Raw genomic sequence first — 16,871 nt, forward strand, 5'->3', positions numbered from 1 at the left:
TTGAAAATACGACTTCTTGCAATTAAATCCCAAGTCAAGTTTCCAATAAAATGTTTTATTGTTAGGGATAAATTAGTTTAATCTTCTTTTCTAACTCCGTTTCTGTAATTAATATTATATTTATAATACACCCAAAAGTGCCAACGAATCTCTTTAACCTAACTTTGTTATTCAAATGTATGTAAGGGATTTCTTATGAGTTGTTGAAAATATATTACAAAAAAAAAGCAGGCATTCCCAAAATGGTAAGTGATAAGTTGCAACGATCGGTTTTTGTGTGTCCAATACTTAACCTTAACCCCTTGGTTCCCCCTTGGGTGCTACTGCGGAGGCAGCCTGTGGAAAATAAATTGCTTAGACAACATAAACAAATTACAGCAAATTAATAAAGCTGTTCGACGGTTATTTAATGGGCTAGAGGGCAAACCGAAGAGGGGATCGCTGGGACGATGCATATAGACATATATATCCCCGGATCGGGGTGACGTGGCATCATGTAAACGATAATATAATAGGGAGGAAAATACTATAGATATATCTATCCCATACACGCCATTCGATTTTCCCTTTTGGCAGGCACTCGTCAAAATGGGTGTGAAGACGCTCGGCGAGATTAGACAATTTGGTTTGGTTCGTTAGGAGGTTTGTGATCGCTTGGCCAAAACGGAAGAAAAAAAATCAAAACATAATTTTCAACGCTTCGGAAAGGGGCGAAATGCAGGGGGAGGGGCAGGGGCAGCACCTTTGTACCGTTACCGGTTCCATGTCAAAGACGCAAATGGTGGTAAACTAGTTTCGCCGCTGGATAGTTGGCCTTCGGAGCTATACTTCTACGATACCTTCGCCCTGACAATAGAAATTAGAAATACAGGCAAACAGGAGCAGGAGTAGAAAGGGAGGAAGAAGAAGAAGCAGAGGAGTGCGTAAGCCGCAAGGATCAGAAGGATCTGGAACCGAAGGTACAGCTGCCCCGAGCATGTCCTAAGCTTAACCCACCAAACACAAGTTATTGTGGAACTCCATTAAAGGAAATCATTAAAAATCATTTATTGTACTTCAAAAAATATTATAAGTATAATTACAAAAATTTATAGTCTATGACAAGATATAAATACATCGAACTTGATCATATTAGAATAGTTTCAAAGATCTTTTCTTAAACACTTTTATTTTGCTAGTTGTATCAACTTTAAGCAGTAGGTTTTATAACCATAGTCGAAATAAAAATGTAATGTACTTTTTTCACCATTGTCTTTTCTACATTAATATATTTTGTAAGATACTATAAAAAATAAATTTGTTACAATCTGATGCATACTTCACACAAAGGGTTAAGAAGCTTGGGGGTGGGGGAATCAATTGGCATTCGGCAGATGTTGTCCTGTGGCGCATCCTTTGTAATTAACAAAGAAGTGCGATGGAGACGGCGGAGGAGAAACCCCGAGGCACGGGCTAAGCCCATTAAAAGTCCCCAACAACAACAACAACATCAACGACCCCAGCCTGTTTGTACAGTTGCCATTGGGATCGCTCAGTTCAGTCAGTCCTTCAGTTAGTCAGTCATTCAGTCTCTGTTTGGCATCACCTGCCATCGCCATCGTCCGCTGTCTGTTAATGTGTTTAATGATGCCCTGGCCAACGGCGATCTCAGTTCAGTTTTCATTTATGCTAAATTGCGGCTCGGACTCTTATGTAGTGCTGCCAAAAAGCTGAAAAATTAGCCACATTGGAAACATTAACATTGGAAAGTTTTATTAAACTTTAACATAATATTTTAATGTGATCAGGACAATCATAAGAGGATCAAAAAACTTGATATTTGATTGGAAATCTTCTTGTATCGACAACATAATAAATATGGAACATTTTTCAATGCTCTTTCCAAATTAGTAAATCATAATATTCATAATATGTAATCTATACAACCCATATTTTGGCTTGGGTGTTTGGAAGATCGTTACCCAGCGGTACATCCGGAATTATTAGATTTCGTTGCTTAGATCTGAAGATTTGGAAACATTCAACTAATTCGTAATAAATAAGGCCTGATAAAAGGCCCTTCTTAGGTAGTTTATGTAGCCAGATCACACCTGGCAATAGCCAAACGATCAGCGCTGCTCAAGGTGTGACTATGAGACTCTGTGCCATTCCAGATGTGTCCGGACATGCCTCGTGCCTCACCGATTGTCCTGATGCGATATGCGGGCAGCGCGGGTCTTCTGGTTTCTTCATCGATCTCTAGCCACGCGCCGCAACTTTCCTCGCGACTCTCGATCGAGGGCTTGCTGCCGATGCACCTGCTCTTCTACCAAAACTAAAACCAACTGGCCACCGAATGTGGGCCGCCCTAATGGAGTTGTCCCCGGGCCCAAGGTTCGCAACTTTTACCAGGCTGCTCTGGGCGATCATTAGCTGACAGAGGCCTCACTCGCCAGACTACATTTTTCGAGCCTTATGTTTTATTTAAATTTTCCATTTTTTGGGTATTCAGTGGGTCTTCTAGTCATTTGGAAGGGATTCAAAAGCTTGCGATTTGGGGTTTTTAAAGTTGAGTTATCTTCAGAGGGTGTTAAGGGAACTTCTTTCGGAATTATGATACTATAGCTTCTTCGACCTTAAGTTAAATTATTTCATAAGTAAACTATAATTTTAAAAAGACTGAAAAATACTTATATTTTTAGCAAGCTCCAAAAAAAGGATCATAATCCAAACTAGACTTTTTATAAGTTGCAAATTTTTTAACCTTAAGCTTACTTTCAATTATTTTAATAACTAAGTATGTGTGCTTCTAAAATACGATTTAATATTTAAAATAATAACGAGAACTAAAACAAAAATAACACCAAAATTAAGTAAGGCCCTTGAAATCCCTTGAAATAAATCGGTAACATTATTTGGACAGCTCCTTTTGTATGACATAACATCCCTTATTCTACGACATTCCAGAACCCTTGTTCGGGAAACCTTTAGTCCTGTCCTGTGAGAGTATCAAGCGATTCGGCGCGGAGAGAGAACAAAGATCGAGCTACTCTTTGTAGCTTGTCGCTGTCGCCTTGTAGCTGCTGTCGCCTTGGGTTACCCCTTACTTTTCAAGTATTAGGTATATTGTTATAACTGAAATATGAAAGAGTTTCGATTTTATAAATAATTATGAACAAGTATGTTGATTAATATAAACTTAAGACGATATGGACAATGAACCATTCGTCATACTGAAAAATGTAAGCCCAAAGGACTACTACTATAGAAATATATCTTAAGTATAACTTAACTAAAAATGTTAAGTATGTTGTGCACTTTAAGTTGGAAGTACAAGTTAAGAGGTTTCAATGATATTTTATGACCAAACATATAAATATTCAAAATATTTTTTAAGTCAAACACATTTGATGAACAATAGTCCTGGGTATCTGATAGTTGCGACACTCGAGAGTTCCGTTCCTTTTCGCAGTCGCTGCTTCAGCCCGCGCTGGCAGAGAAATTCAGGAGTGAGAGCGGAGAGCCGAGTCTGAGTTCTGAAGTTGGAATCGGATTCGTTGAGGCATCGAGCTGAGTCGCCGCTGTGAAGGAAATTCAATTGCGCGCAATCCATCGCGGCGAAAGGTTGTGTGCTCAAAAACCCTCCTAACTGCTAACTCCTGACCAACACAAAAAGTACAAATAAGTAAATAGTGACCAAGTTATTCTGCGGATCGAGGAAGTTAATGCCTTGGGCCCCCGCCCGAACGACGATGGTGTGTTAAACATTTCTGTGTGCTCGTGTTTCTCTGTCGGTGAGTTGAGTGCGCGCGCTATTTTTATTTGTTAACTGCAGAACAGAACCGTTAGTCCCCAAGTGCCCTCCAAAAACTGCAACAACGAAAAAGAAACATCAAAAACCCACGAGAAATCCCCAAAAGAATCTGTGTACAAGTGCAAAGAGACAAGGCGGAGAATGCGCCCAAAAAAAGAATTTAAGAAAGAAAAAAACATTTTGCTGGGTGCGGTGATCTTGAACCCGGGCTCAACTCCGCGTAACGGTGCATCGGAAAGGCAAGTGCAGGAGGAAAATGGGTGAAGAGATGATGAAGAGGAAGGATGAGGATGTTGCATTTCTTTTGATTGCTTGTGTATCATCTTCGGGGATCTCTGTGCGCCCACTCTTTTTGCGGGCATTTTCCGCTCATTTTTGGCGCAGCCTCCCAAAAGGTAATCTCCCCAGTCCCAGTTCAAGTACCCAGTTTCCACAGCCTAGCGTTATAAAACTGCCGTTACTTTTTTTATGTTTAACCGTTTTTGGGTGCAGCCAATGGCAGGCAGAGTGACTCTTCTCCGGAGATAATTACAGCAAAAGGTGCAGAATTTATGTTGACCATCAAAATAGTTGAGAATAAAACGTTCGGTTAAAAAGGCTTTTTGCGCCAAATTATTGTCTTTATAGGCGGGGAAAATGGCGATTTTCCTGTCGCCTTTTGATTTATTTACATGTGCTTTTCGTCTTTTGGCGGGTCGAGGCGAGAGCACAAAGAAATAAGAAGCCATTCTTTGTGCAGAAGTCAAACAAACATTCTGACTCATTCTCTTCGTAGCGCTTAATTTTTTTTTGTTTTTTAAAGACCCATCGCGGGAGAAAGAGCGAGTGAAGTTAAAGTAACGGACAAGGAACATCAGCATCGTCATCGCCCCCAGTTCTCCTCCCTTTTCTCCTGCTCCTCCTGCTGTCCCCAACATCATCACGTGTCGCCAGCTCTGTTCTTCGCTTACACCGAAAACACTAATATGATCTTTAGAATAAGAATATTTAGAATCAGAATCTTCAGAAAGTTCATAGTAGTTTACAGATAATTTTGATCCGAAAATGTTCCAAGATTTTGTTTAGTAATATTTTAGAGATTAGAGGCTTTTATATTTCGTTTGACTTCAAAAATTTGTAAATCTATTAATATCATATTTGTACCCTTTTCTCTCAGTGCATACCTTTTGCCCTGGCCATCAGCCATGTCAGCGCCTTCATTATAATAATTTTTATTGCTTTTGCATAAATCAAAAATCACACAAAACGAACCAAGAACTGGCAATCGTAAAATGTGGAGAGGCTACAAAACATAAAAGGTGCGTTTTTCGGCTGTCTGCACTAATTTCGCATAATGTTGTTGTTTGTTGGACCCGCGTATTTTTAAAATTTTTTTTATATATCCTCGCTCTGCATTTCCGTTACTGTTGCTTTTGTTTTTGTGCCAAATCATTGCGGTCTCTGCATACAAATTCATTAGTGACGGCCCCCAATCTCCGCTCATTTTGCTCCTTTGGAAGAATTCTCCTACTCCACCTTCTCCTCCCACACACACTCTCGTTTCTGGGAATCGTCGTTCTTCATGTTGTTGTCGCTGGAGCACCTTTCTTGCAGCGGATTCTGCAGGAACTCACACGGTGCCCTCTCTTCTCAGACCCTCGCTCTTTGAAACCTCCTTGTTCTTTGCTTTTCTGTAGAATTATGCTCCAAGCCTTCGGGCAGCTTTCTTTTTGTGTGTTTTTCGGTTCTCAGTTGATAGGTAGAACAAAACCTTTTCAACTTACATGAAGATAATAGAAAAGCCAAAAATTAAGATTTAGAAAAAAAGAAACGATAAACCACTTCTAGTAAGAAACTTTACATATAATTAACAAATTCTAAATTCTAATATTTGAGACTCCCTACCGAGTTCATTACTCAATTAAAACTATTTTTTAAGTCATGTAAGCACTTCTCGTATCCCATATCAAACTCACACAATCTGATTTATTGTCGCATTAATTTCCCATAGAGTTAACGTAACCTCAATACGCAACAGACCCCTTCCCCCACATATGTACATATCAAATTAAACACATCTTTTTTGTAGCACTTTCGGATTCTACGAAAACGAAACACACATAAAATGAAGTTTACATTTTTTCCAGTTGCCTTATTTCCAATTTTTTTGATGCTGGACTGATTACTGTAACCAAAAATGTGACCCGATAGCTCCCCCCTCTTGACAATTTGGTCACTAATTTTGGGGCCCTCTACTCCGATGTCTGAACCAAATACAGTTGTCGGTAAAATTTTATTGATCTTCGTTTTTTCTGCACAAAAATATAAAATTGTTTCATGGTCGATGGTTGTTGCTTTTGTTGTATGTGCCCGACGAAATCGAAATCTCGCCAAGAAGCAAACGGCAATCGGCAAATCGAATTCAAAACGCGTGTGTGGTGGAGGGAGGAAATCCCAGATCCCAGCAGAAGATCCCTGAAGAGGGCCCAAAGAGACGACTCCAGACTTGAGACGCGCCACGACGATAACAACAACAAAACAGCAATCAGTAAATACTTGGTTTAGGCTGACCAAATACACTGGGAATAATTTAAACTAAAATTGAAGATATATGATTTGACATTAGAATATTACATATTTTGACCCATAGTTTATTCCAAATTTCTGAATTAGAATTTCTAAAATCAAATATCACTCTTTATAATCTTCAAACTTTTTGTCAAAGCCAAGTTATGAAAGTTATGATACAGTTCTGATAATAGTTTTTAATCGACAATATTTTTCCTTAAATAACAGTAACTTTTTTTTTCCTGTGTAGCCACTGTCCCATGCCAACAGCCACAAAGGGCCGCCCGAAAAATATTTTTATCTTGATATTTCTGTTTTTTTGCCGCTGTTTGTTGTTGTTGCTGTTCTAAATACGCCAAAAGTTGCTTTCGGGGCATAAATATATGTCTTTAGTGTGGCATGTCTGGTTGCGTTTTTGGAACTTGGTAAATGGGGCAAAGGCAAAGGCAGACCAAAGACAGACCTGACCAAAAAGCTGGACTTCGGATCCCAAAGTCCGGCAGGGGCAGAATTCATGGAATTAGTTAACGATTAATGATTGGATATTGATTTCGGTCTTGTGGCCTTTGAGCGGATCTCTTTCGCGACTTCTCTCGTCCGTTTCGCTTTTACTACTCATTAATTTCCTTTAACTATCTTCGGGGGCATTAAAAACACCGCTGAGCAAAATTAAGTTCCTGCCGCAACATCTTATTCGTTTTTGGCTTCTTTCTCCATTGAAGGCATTTTACATAGTTTATTTGCGTTGTTGCCAACTTTCTTTTTGAGAGATTCTCTTCCTTATAGCGTCGCTAACTGCTTTACGATCTGAGCAGACATAAAACTCGCTGCCAAGGAAGATAGCATTCTGCCAGTGCCAGAAGAATGGAATGGGGATTCTACGTCGCTCAGTTCAGTTCAGGTAGTATTCTTCGTTTCTGGGAAACTTAATTTGTGCTCCTGGCCGCCATATCAAATTGGCGCTATCGAATACCTAACACGGGCCATACACACATACCCGTTTGCATATATAGACAATGCCCCATATAACTATGAGGCACAAGCTTAAAATTTGCTTAGCTTGGTTTCTCCTCTGCGAAATTCGAGGCTTAAATTCTTCTCAAAGAGATTCCATTTGGAGCGTCCCATAACCCATACCCTAAACATTTGCGTAGAAACTCCCAAAAAAAATAAGAGAACAGCAATTTTAATTTGTGTGAGAACTTTGGTCTTCGGGATTTCGTTCACTTTAAAGACGCTGGTGATCAGGGTACGACGGGGGGATTAAGATGGCGCATATTCACCGCCGATCATTAGCTATTAGACCGACTCCTTGGCAACAGGCCCGATTTCTTCTGCGCTAAGATTGTGAGCCACTAAAGCCGCGGAGTAATTGAGCTGTTGGAGCCTCTTCCAGGCCCAGTCTTCAGTCTCCACTCTTGAGTCTTCCGTCTCCAATCTGCCTGCCATTGCTAACGAGATACGCCAAACTATTTGGCAATTAGCGGATAATAACATTTGCTTACACATTTACAAAAAATAATGGGAAACTTTGTGGGAAGATGCCGTGCCAAGATATTGCACTATACGACGTGTAAATGATCTGTATGCTTTTATGACTCGATTCTAACATTCCTCTAGAATACAACATTTCAATATTCCTGTTAATTTTCATTTCCCCAAAGACGATTCCCCTGTGAAAAGCTCCTTTTCAAGAATTAAATCTTTCTATATGAATGAACCAAAAAAAAATTTGAAATTATTTTATAATTCTTAGAACATTTTTAAAGAAGCAGCTGTGATTGCGTTTTTTATATAAACTAGATATCGCACTTAATTATTTTAAAGCTAGCTGCCGTTAAAAACGGTTAACAAATCCGCACCTGTACCGAATTGAGATAATTTTTATTTTGCAATATAAAGTAATGGAATCAAGACGAAATTCGCTTTAAACGCAGTTGAGAGTGGTTATTTGACTTTGGACACAGCCTGCTTTTAAAGTTTGTGCCATTAAACAAAGACTTCTGCCACAAAACCGAGTTCTGCCAACACTCCAAGCCCGCTTGAAATGAACAATAATTTCTGATCATCCTGGTGCGTCTGGGGAGGATTTCTTTAAACCTGAGCTTCAGAGCACAGATGTGGGCAATCAATTGGAGAACTCGCAGAGCGAACCCCAATAAACGATGCGCTGATGGCCGACCATTTGGACTGATGACTGCACCACGTCCAGGGAGAGTGGCCCATATTATGCCATAACGATATCAACCAAATGAGTGTGCTTCGACTTACAAGAGAGGTTTCTTACAGGGAGGGAAAAGATACAAAGTAATCCAGGAGAAAAGTATACGTAAAATCTATCAGTAATGGTGTTTTAATATTATTTTTTTTAAATATTAAACAATTTTTAGTATTCTAAACTATAAAATGTTTTGGTAAAGCTGTTATCTTTGCTCTTTTCACAATGTGCCAGTCCTTAATTCGAATTCTTCTTACTTCGAACATCTATCTCTTCCCGATTGGAAATAGACTTTTTGCCAGTGCAGATATCGCCTTGAAAAGGGGTTGGCGGATCTCGGGAGACATGCCCACTTGTGGTGCAGTCGCTCTTTGTGCGCCAACTCATATTAAACCACCGTTATGCATATCAGCCACACAATTCTACAGAAAAGAACAGAAGAGTAGAGAAGAGAAGAAAGCCGGGGAAGAGATCGCCACATATCGAATGGAGATTGGCGTGGCCGTGGCGTAACCCTTTAATTATGCCACATACGAGTACGAGTCTACAATCCACAAAGATCGTTCTAAGCCGGGTTTTTTTTTGGGATTGGAATCGGGATCTCGGGCTCACCTCTCGACGTCAACGCCTTTCGAATGGCACTCTGGGTTGGTCTTGGTCTTGGTCTGGACTCTGGAGTATAACTCCTCTGCTACTTTCTAAAAATCTGTCCGGGAATATAAATTGCAGCCACGTTCTCGCTCCTTTTGCTGAGTGCGAGTCAAAAATTCTGCAGCACTCTGTGGTCGCATCTTAATTGCATTTCGATTACGCTGCTGCAAAAAACAAACCAACCGAAAAAATAGTCTTTGCAGCCCAAGTAGAAGAAGCTAGAGCAAATCAAATCTGCGAGTGTTTTCGCAAATATTGCTGGCAACATGTTGCACTTGCGAACAGGCCCGCAGCAATTGGTAGAAGCTGGCGTTGCAGCTTGAGCCTGCCAAATAGACAACAGATGAGACAGCCAGGCACGGCCCAGTCCCCATCTCTGGAACGCCTTTTATGCTGGGTCTGGATCCCGAACCCAAAAACAGGTTCCGCCGACCATGGCCAAAACGATGGCCAAGTCTGGCGACCCGAGAGCCTCGGCTTTTGAGTTGAGCCTAGAAATTGTAACAGCCAAGAGCGGAGGTTCGGTTCTCAGGCGGCAGACCTTTTCTTACTTGTCCTGGGCCCATTTAATACAGTTATTTTTATTCGCGGCCCTCGCTCGTTCTACAGTGGAAATTCTATTGGGAGAACTTTGCTTACATTGTATTTATGTAACTTACATAATATACTCCTTTTTCTAGAACTCATACTGTATTATAAAAGTTTATCATACGGATATTATTATCAGTTGTTCTAAATTCCTTTTCCTATCCAAGACCTTCTACTTTTACCATACTATTTCCGAAGACATTACGATATTTGTGTAATAAAACATTTACAAGCTTTTAGAATTTAATTACTATTACCAAGTTTTCTCATTTCCGGAACTAATCTTAACAGTTTGTTAAGCTGTAGACCGTTAGCAAGATTATAATAACTAAAATGGTTGAAAAGTGTTTTAGAGACTCTACATATGTTATTAACTCGGTGAACATTTATAGATTAAAGACATACAGGGGTTTGATCTTAGGAAGTTCCACTATACCTCTTTCTCTTGGAGAAGCAACAAGTACATCAACAATGGGAAATGCAAACGGTTTTTGGCTGGAAGTCATGGCCATCCATGACCATTCCCGTTCACTTATCCCTGGCTGCCATCGAAGCCGAAGCCTTCGATGCTTTCTTTGGTTTGGCACTGCAGCTCCTGCTGCCTTCGCTGCCTCTCGAGTCATTAAAAATGATTCTACTCAAACTAGAACAGACCAGCGGCCAACGAAAAAGCTGGCGATTCTTCTGCAGAGGAGGAGAAATAGCCATCATAAATGTGCAGGAGAAAGGCCAACAAACCGAACTGTGAATGCCCTTAATGAGCTCATCTTTTAAGGCTGATGAGAAAAGAGAAAACCGTAACTTACGGTCTGCAAGAAAGACAAATGGGTTTTAGAATGAAATTATAGGATAGAAAAACGTTACCAAGAGCTATGAAAATACAAAAGCAAACAGTTATAAAGTAATAAAATAAATTTATTGGAAATTCATATAGCTAGACTCACAAAGCAATTGGGTTTATATCATTGTGTAGTCAATTAATTCAATTAACGTACCTTTCCAGAGATCAATGCGAATTGAAAACTGGCTATTATTCATTCCTACCAACCCCCTCATATATTTCCATCGCCCAAAACCAAATATCACCTCTTTCCGAACTCGCTTGCCTTTAATTCCTGTGGGGATTTTCGATCGCGATATGGAGAAATGTGTGTTATTGCTGACTTGTCAGCTGTTGGCTTGAGCAAATATTATTACATGATATGGTGCACCACCACCAACACCACTCCACTCTATTCCGATCCCCACCGCCGATCCACTCCAGTTTTGCCCCCGTTCCCGATCCCAGCCCCATTCCCCAGCAGCTTTTTCAATGAATTATTAGTTATTTCAAATTTATGTGCCGTGCTGTTTCTTTTCTGCTCATTCTACTGCCTTGGCTCTTTTTTTATCGTGCGTCTATTTGCGTTTCCGCTTTCCGATCTCAAAGACTCGGACTTGGGGTCTCTACTGGGCCTGGGCCTTTCCTTTCATTTGCTCAATGACGAAGGAGAAGGCCCCGAAGACAGAAGAAGAGAGCCTTCGTGCCGTTGGGGGCGTATTTGCCTAACAAAAATAAATAAATATGAATTTATTGCAACGTTTGTTCATTGCTGGATTCGGTTTTATTTTTTTTTTGTATTTTCTGTGTCGCAGGGAACAACATTAAAACCTAATGCCGTCTTGGGCCACGAAAAGCCCCAGCAGCGATCAAATAAACAAATACTGAGCGCAAGCTCCGCTTCACCATTCCCCCAAACGATATTATTAGTATTATTATTTGCTGGATTTCATTTGGGGGCAGATAAGCGAAATACGCTAGGGCTTTGAGAGTCAGTCAAGAATCTCTGGAAAAGTCCGGAAAAAGGGGTAGCGCGGGTGGGTTTTAGTAGTTCTTTTCTGCTGCCCTGGCAATTCTTCCGCTCACCAGTTTTGGTCTTTTTTTATGTTCCTCCGCCTCCGAGTGGTTCTGGTTTCTACGAATTTGTCACGCTTTGGATTTCAAATTTTGTTGATGTTAGCCAACTGTTAATGGACCCCGCAGCATACTTTCATATACATACAAGCTTCCTCTTGCCAAATGATGTGAGGCGTAAGTAAAAGGTATTTAACGCTTGATTTTGCCCAGGGTTTAATTTTACCTGCTCTCGACCCGATCCGATCCGAAACTCCCACTCCTTCAGTCAGGACTATTGTTGGGCATCTTAAGCCCGCACAAAGGACACTCAAGTAGGGGCGGAAATTTAATATGAAGCGCTCCTTATTTTTTGTTCTCTGTTTTTGGAAATATGAGATTTTTAGTCTTTGATCACTGCTCCCATTGTTTGTCTACCTGCCTACCTGTTGTTGGTATTATATTTTACATTTTTATCAAGATGTTCACTGTACTTGCTGAAACTTTATATTCCCGATCTGTAATGGCGGAGGAGTTTTCTGCCAAATACGAGTATGAATTTCCCGTAGGACGGGAAGGTGTCAACGTTTTGCATTTTGAATAAACATTGCACTTGTCCCGGCCTATGGGCGGTTTGTAATAAACAACGTAAATTTATTTTTAAAATGTATAATTAGCAAAACTTTGCCATGAATTTTAACTTATAAATTATTTTCTGTCTTCAGATCTCGATTTTGCAATACTCTTAGCAAGACTGTTATTTTAATTATAAAATAATGTGTATATTCATCCAGGTGAGTTAGCTTCCTATTTGTTCAATGTACTATAACGTTTTTATGTATTCAAACACTTCTCTCACATCCGCGCACATGTTTTCACTCTCAATGCTTCATTTTCCATAAATAACATTTAAAAATTTCCCAACGCTCTATTTGGGTACTTTTCATCCCTTTTCCGTTATGAAAATTTCCGCCGCGTGGTTGCCACTTAAATTCGAACTGGCAGCGCTGCCACCTGGTGGTGCTGTCTACTAAAGATGTGCACGTGATTATTGTGTGCTATGAATATAAAGTGTTGTAACGGTGAAATAACAAGTTAAATGAATGAACTTAGAACGAATAAGGAAATTGCTTAAAAAGGAAACCCCAATGTAGCAGAAATACGAGTGATGTATAGATATTTGATTTATTTTTAATAATCGACAATCACGCGCGAAAAAAAACGGATCACGCTCGCATCTCTACTATAAGGGGTTCGGCGCCTGTGTGAGCGAGAGGGTGGATGCGCGCGTGTGCGAGTGTGAGTTTGTCTGTTTCTGTCTCTGTGTCTGTGGGTGTGTGTGTGTGAGTGCCGCTCTCTTGCGGCTTGCCTCGTCCGTAATTCGTAAAATATAAAAATAAAAAATTTTTTCAGTTTCAGTTTAAAAAAAATTCTCACATCGACTAGTTGTGCGTGCAGGCAAAAAAGACAGAGCATCGCGAGCAGCGAAAGAGAGCGGAGAACATCGCCTCGCCGTCGGAACTGAACTGAACTAAACTGAGCTGAAAAACTGAACTGAGCGTCGTGTGTTGCGCAGGCAATCTTAATTAATTTATTTACGTCTATATTGATTTTTTAAAGTAACAGCCACAGCTACAGTTAGCCATAATAGCCAGCTAGAAAGCAAAGGCAGGCGGATAGCGAGGCGGAGCAAAGAGCGCGCGTTTTAATAGGTATAAAATTTATAAAAATACACACTAAAATCAAACCTGAGGCGCGTCTAAATATTTCGAGGTGAGTAAATCTATAAAAATATATTAAGATATATTTTATAATTTGTGAATGCTAATGCTATGGCTGCCAAAAATAAATAATATTTCTAGTTTACTATCTGGCCTGCTTGCTTTCTACTTTTTACTTAAGTTTTAGTTTTCCCTTTTTTTGTTTTTTGTCTTTTGCTCACCGTAAATTAATAGTAGTCTGCAATTGTTTATTTAAAGTTTATAAAGCGACTTTTTATGTTTATCTGTGTGAGCAGCGCAGCTGGCGTCGCTTAAAATTAATATCAAGCAGTTGCGAGAGCGTTTCTGTACTTTTTTTTTTGTTTTAAGGTAGTTTGATATTTTTACGGTATTCGCTGGCTTTGTTTTTATTGCGCTGCTGCCGTCGACGCCGACAGTGCGCGTCGTTCGCTTAGCACCACAAAAGAGCGAAAGAGCGCGCTGAAGATGCAGTTTTGTTTTTATATACACACCTACGCACGCGTATATATACATGTAAACGGCTGCGACTGTGTAAAAAACTATGTACATGTCGTGAAAGCGGATGCAGATTAGGGATGGCAAGCATCGATTTATCGAGGTGGTTATCGTTAGTTTTAAGTACTATCATAAAGGCATTACTTTTATTATTGTAAGCATTAGCAAATGAGTAGGAGAAGTTTCAGTTAATGCGTCTTCATTGTACTTTGTTTTTTATAGTTTGCTGAAAACCGGTAACTATGTGTGTATATCCTGAAACAGGATGCAGAAGACAGATAGCAAGGCTTCCATCGATTTATCGAAGTGATACGATGGCATAAAAACCACAAAACCGTTTTACGAACCTCCAGTCACTAAGGTTTCTTTTCTTATAAACTTCTTTGCTATCCAACTTTGTTTTTTAATTGTTTATGCTCCCTTATGTTGAAAAACCGGTAACTATGTATGTATATCCTCAAAATTATTCCCTCCTTTCTGTGTTCTTTTCTTTCGCTGGATCTTTTGTTTCTTTTTTTTTTTTTTAGATATTTAAACAACATCAATTATCTTTCGTTTTTATAAAGAGAGCGGGAAAGGGAAATATATTCTAAAGGACGGGTGATATCAGAATAATTTTTAATATTACTGTAAGCAGTCCATATCAGTTCAAAAGGCACTCGTAAATTCCATATTAATGAAATTAGCATGAATGAAAGCAAGAAAAAGATAAAATAAAATCACAAACAGAAATTAAAAAAAAATGGTTTATTAAATTAAAATCTAATAATCAGCAAGCCTGGCATTACTCGATAGTATCGCATCAAGCATTTTTTATCATTAACATAAAAGGAACTTAACAATCCATAGTTAAATTAATCAAAAAAAAATATTTTAAATGGAAAAAACAAACTTAATGTCTGCTTCAAAAAAACTTAAGGTTGGAGGTGAATCTGGAGGAGGAATGGAGCACCTGACGCACTTGTATCCCCCGCAACTGCCAAAGGGGCGTGGCCGGCCTCGGGCAACATACGCCCAGACGGGCGAATTCGATCTGGGTCTGATCCGGGAATACCGATCGCACCCAGTGCTGTACGATCGGACCAACAAGCGGTTCAAGGACAAGCTGTATGTGGCCCAAATATGGGAGCAGATGGCCCACCAGCTGGGCTACGATGGTAAGGATGTGGTGAAGTCGGTTTTAGCCTGACAGGGATTAATCCTAGTCTATTACCATCTCTGCTTTTAGCCACCAGTTTAAGAGAGCGTATGACAACGCTGAGGAATCGCTATAACATCGAAAAGCGACGCGTCGAAAACGGTCTTTCCACACAGGCTTCCCAGTGGCCACTCTTCGAGAGCCTCCAGTTCCTGGGGGATCACATTCGGCCCAGGCGTAGCTTTAAGAATATGAGCATAAAGGAGGAGGATGAGGAGCACTACGAGGTGGACGACTGCCAGAGCGACAGCAACGGACATATGGCGAGCGTGAAGGACGAGCTGGAGGACGACTGCACGATCTTCGATTGCGAGCAGGCCCTGCCAGTGACCACAGTGCTGGGGTGAGTCCACAGACCATTGTTATAACCCACTCCCGCTAATGACCAGACCTGCGCTCTCTTTTTAGGATTCCCCTGAACACCTCTGACGAAGCCAACAAGAGCCAGCGCTCCATGAACGGCGACATGTCCAATGGCAAGGGCTACAATCATTATGCGGAAAGCTATCAGCGACGACTACAACAGAACCAGCCGGAGTACATCATCAGTAGTCCGATCATCAACCATCCCAACAAGAGCATGAAGCGTGGAGCACAGCCGGCGGAGGATCACCCGTCAAAGCGCCGGGCAGACGAGGGTCTGTCGATATCCGGTTTTTATCCCACACCACCTCAAGCACCCCCCTTGCCGGCGGCCTATGCCAAGTTCCGGGGATTCGGCGAGTTTATGTGCCACTCCCTGTGCGACATGCCGGCGGCCACTGCCTTGCGTCTGGTGCAGAAGTTCACCCGCGAACTGGTCCAGACCTCCATCCGCAGCGAGGGGAGCGGAGGCAAACGGAAGACCGATCAGGTCGATCAAGTCGACCAGAGCAGCGAATCGCAGGAGGAGGACGAGTAGATTTTAAGTTGCAATTTTTAATTACGGGTAGGGATATTGGCACGCGTGTCTACACTTATGCATACAGCATATAATGGCCGCATTAATGACAGATTCGATTACTCCATATATGTTTTAATTATACTCTTTTAAGTCTTCTAGCCTCGCAGTAACGGGGGTGGAAGATCCAAGCATTGCATTTCATTTATTAACATAATGGAAAAATACACTTATTTGCTTTGTTTTAAAGGCAGGGGAACGGGTCGACTAATCCAAATTGATTAATTTTCAGATTTCGGCAAAAGCATTATACTCTATCTGTAAGATGCACATCTGTAATGGTATAGAATCCTATAAATCCTATATAAAGGACCATACATATTTTAAACAATAATTCTTTTCATGGTTTCATTAATGAGTCGCAAAATACACGGACCAGCTTAAGCTCTGTGGGATGAGATAAATGACCGATGACCTTTAAACATGTAATGCATACAAACTATAATTGATTGAGGTCCCTTTTTTTTAGTAACGATCTCTATTAGACCATTATATGCAAGAGGACTATATGCTTGCTGTTTGGATTGTAAAAAGGAAAACGAAAAGGTTGAGGGTGTATTTCATTTTCTTGCCAGACTGAAAAAGCAAAAAATAGAAAGGTCCTTAAGTTTTATTACTTTCTGTATGCGAGAACCACCCCAAAAGCTTCTGAAAGCTTCCAACTAGGATTAAACACCTTCGGCCCTTGGTCCTTGAAGCTGTGCCCTTCTCAAACTAAACTTTACATGTTACCATGCTAAGAAAATTACTCCTAGGGAAATTTTTCAAACCAGTCGTGCCTCAGGCTATGAAGAATGCAATGGATTGCTTACGATCCTAATAAAAT

General features: G+C 40.5%; 1 protein-coding gene across 1 annotated transcript; it reads left to right on the forward strand.

The window, feature by feature from the left end:
- The first annotated feature begins 3,571 nt into the window (after positions 1 to 3,571).
- jigr1 (jing interacting gene regulatory 1) lies at positions 3,572 to 16,218 on the forward strand. Its single transcript, XM_036818391.3, has 6 exons — positions 3,572 to 3,773; positions 12,396 to 12,464; positions 13,084 to 13,443; positions 14,827 to 15,064; positions 15,136 to 15,448; positions 15,514 to 16,218. Exons 4-6 carry the CDS (start codon positions 14,851 to 14,853, stop codon positions 16,004 to 16,006), a joined length of 1,020 nt encoding a protein of 339 aa, XP_036674286.2. The 5' UTR covers positions 3,572 to 3,773; positions 12,396 to 12,464; positions 13,084 to 13,443; positions 14,827 to 14,850; the 3' UTR covers positions 16,007 to 16,218.
- The last annotated feature ends 653 nt before the right edge of the window (positions 16,219 to 16,871 follow it).

The sequence above is a fragment of the Drosophila suzukii genome, chromosome 3 (genome assembly GCF_043229965.1).
Source record: "Drosophila suzukii chromosome 3, CBGP_Dsuzu_IsoJpt1.0, whole genome shotgun sequence".
In the NCBI taxonomy this organism is placed as follows: domain Eukaryota; kingdom Metazoa; phylum Arthropoda; class Insecta; order Diptera; family Drosophilidae; genus Drosophila; species Drosophila suzukii.

What these genes read in the sequence shown, in the direction of transcription:
- jigr1 (XM_036818391.3), top strand. Translation starts at nt 14,851, where the DNA reads ATGGAGCACCTGACGCACTTGTATCCCCCGCAACTGCCAAAGGGGCGT. An exon ending in CCACCAGCTGGGCTACGATG is followed by an intron (nt 15,065 to 15,135) that starts GTAAGGATGTGG and finishes CTCTGCTTTTAG; the next exon opens with CCACCAGTTTAAGAGAGCGT. An exon ending in CCAGTGACCACAGTGCTGGG is followed by an intron (nt 15,449 to 15,513) that starts GTGAGTCCACAG and finishes CTCTCTTTTTAG; the next exon opens with GATTCCCCTGAACACCTCTG.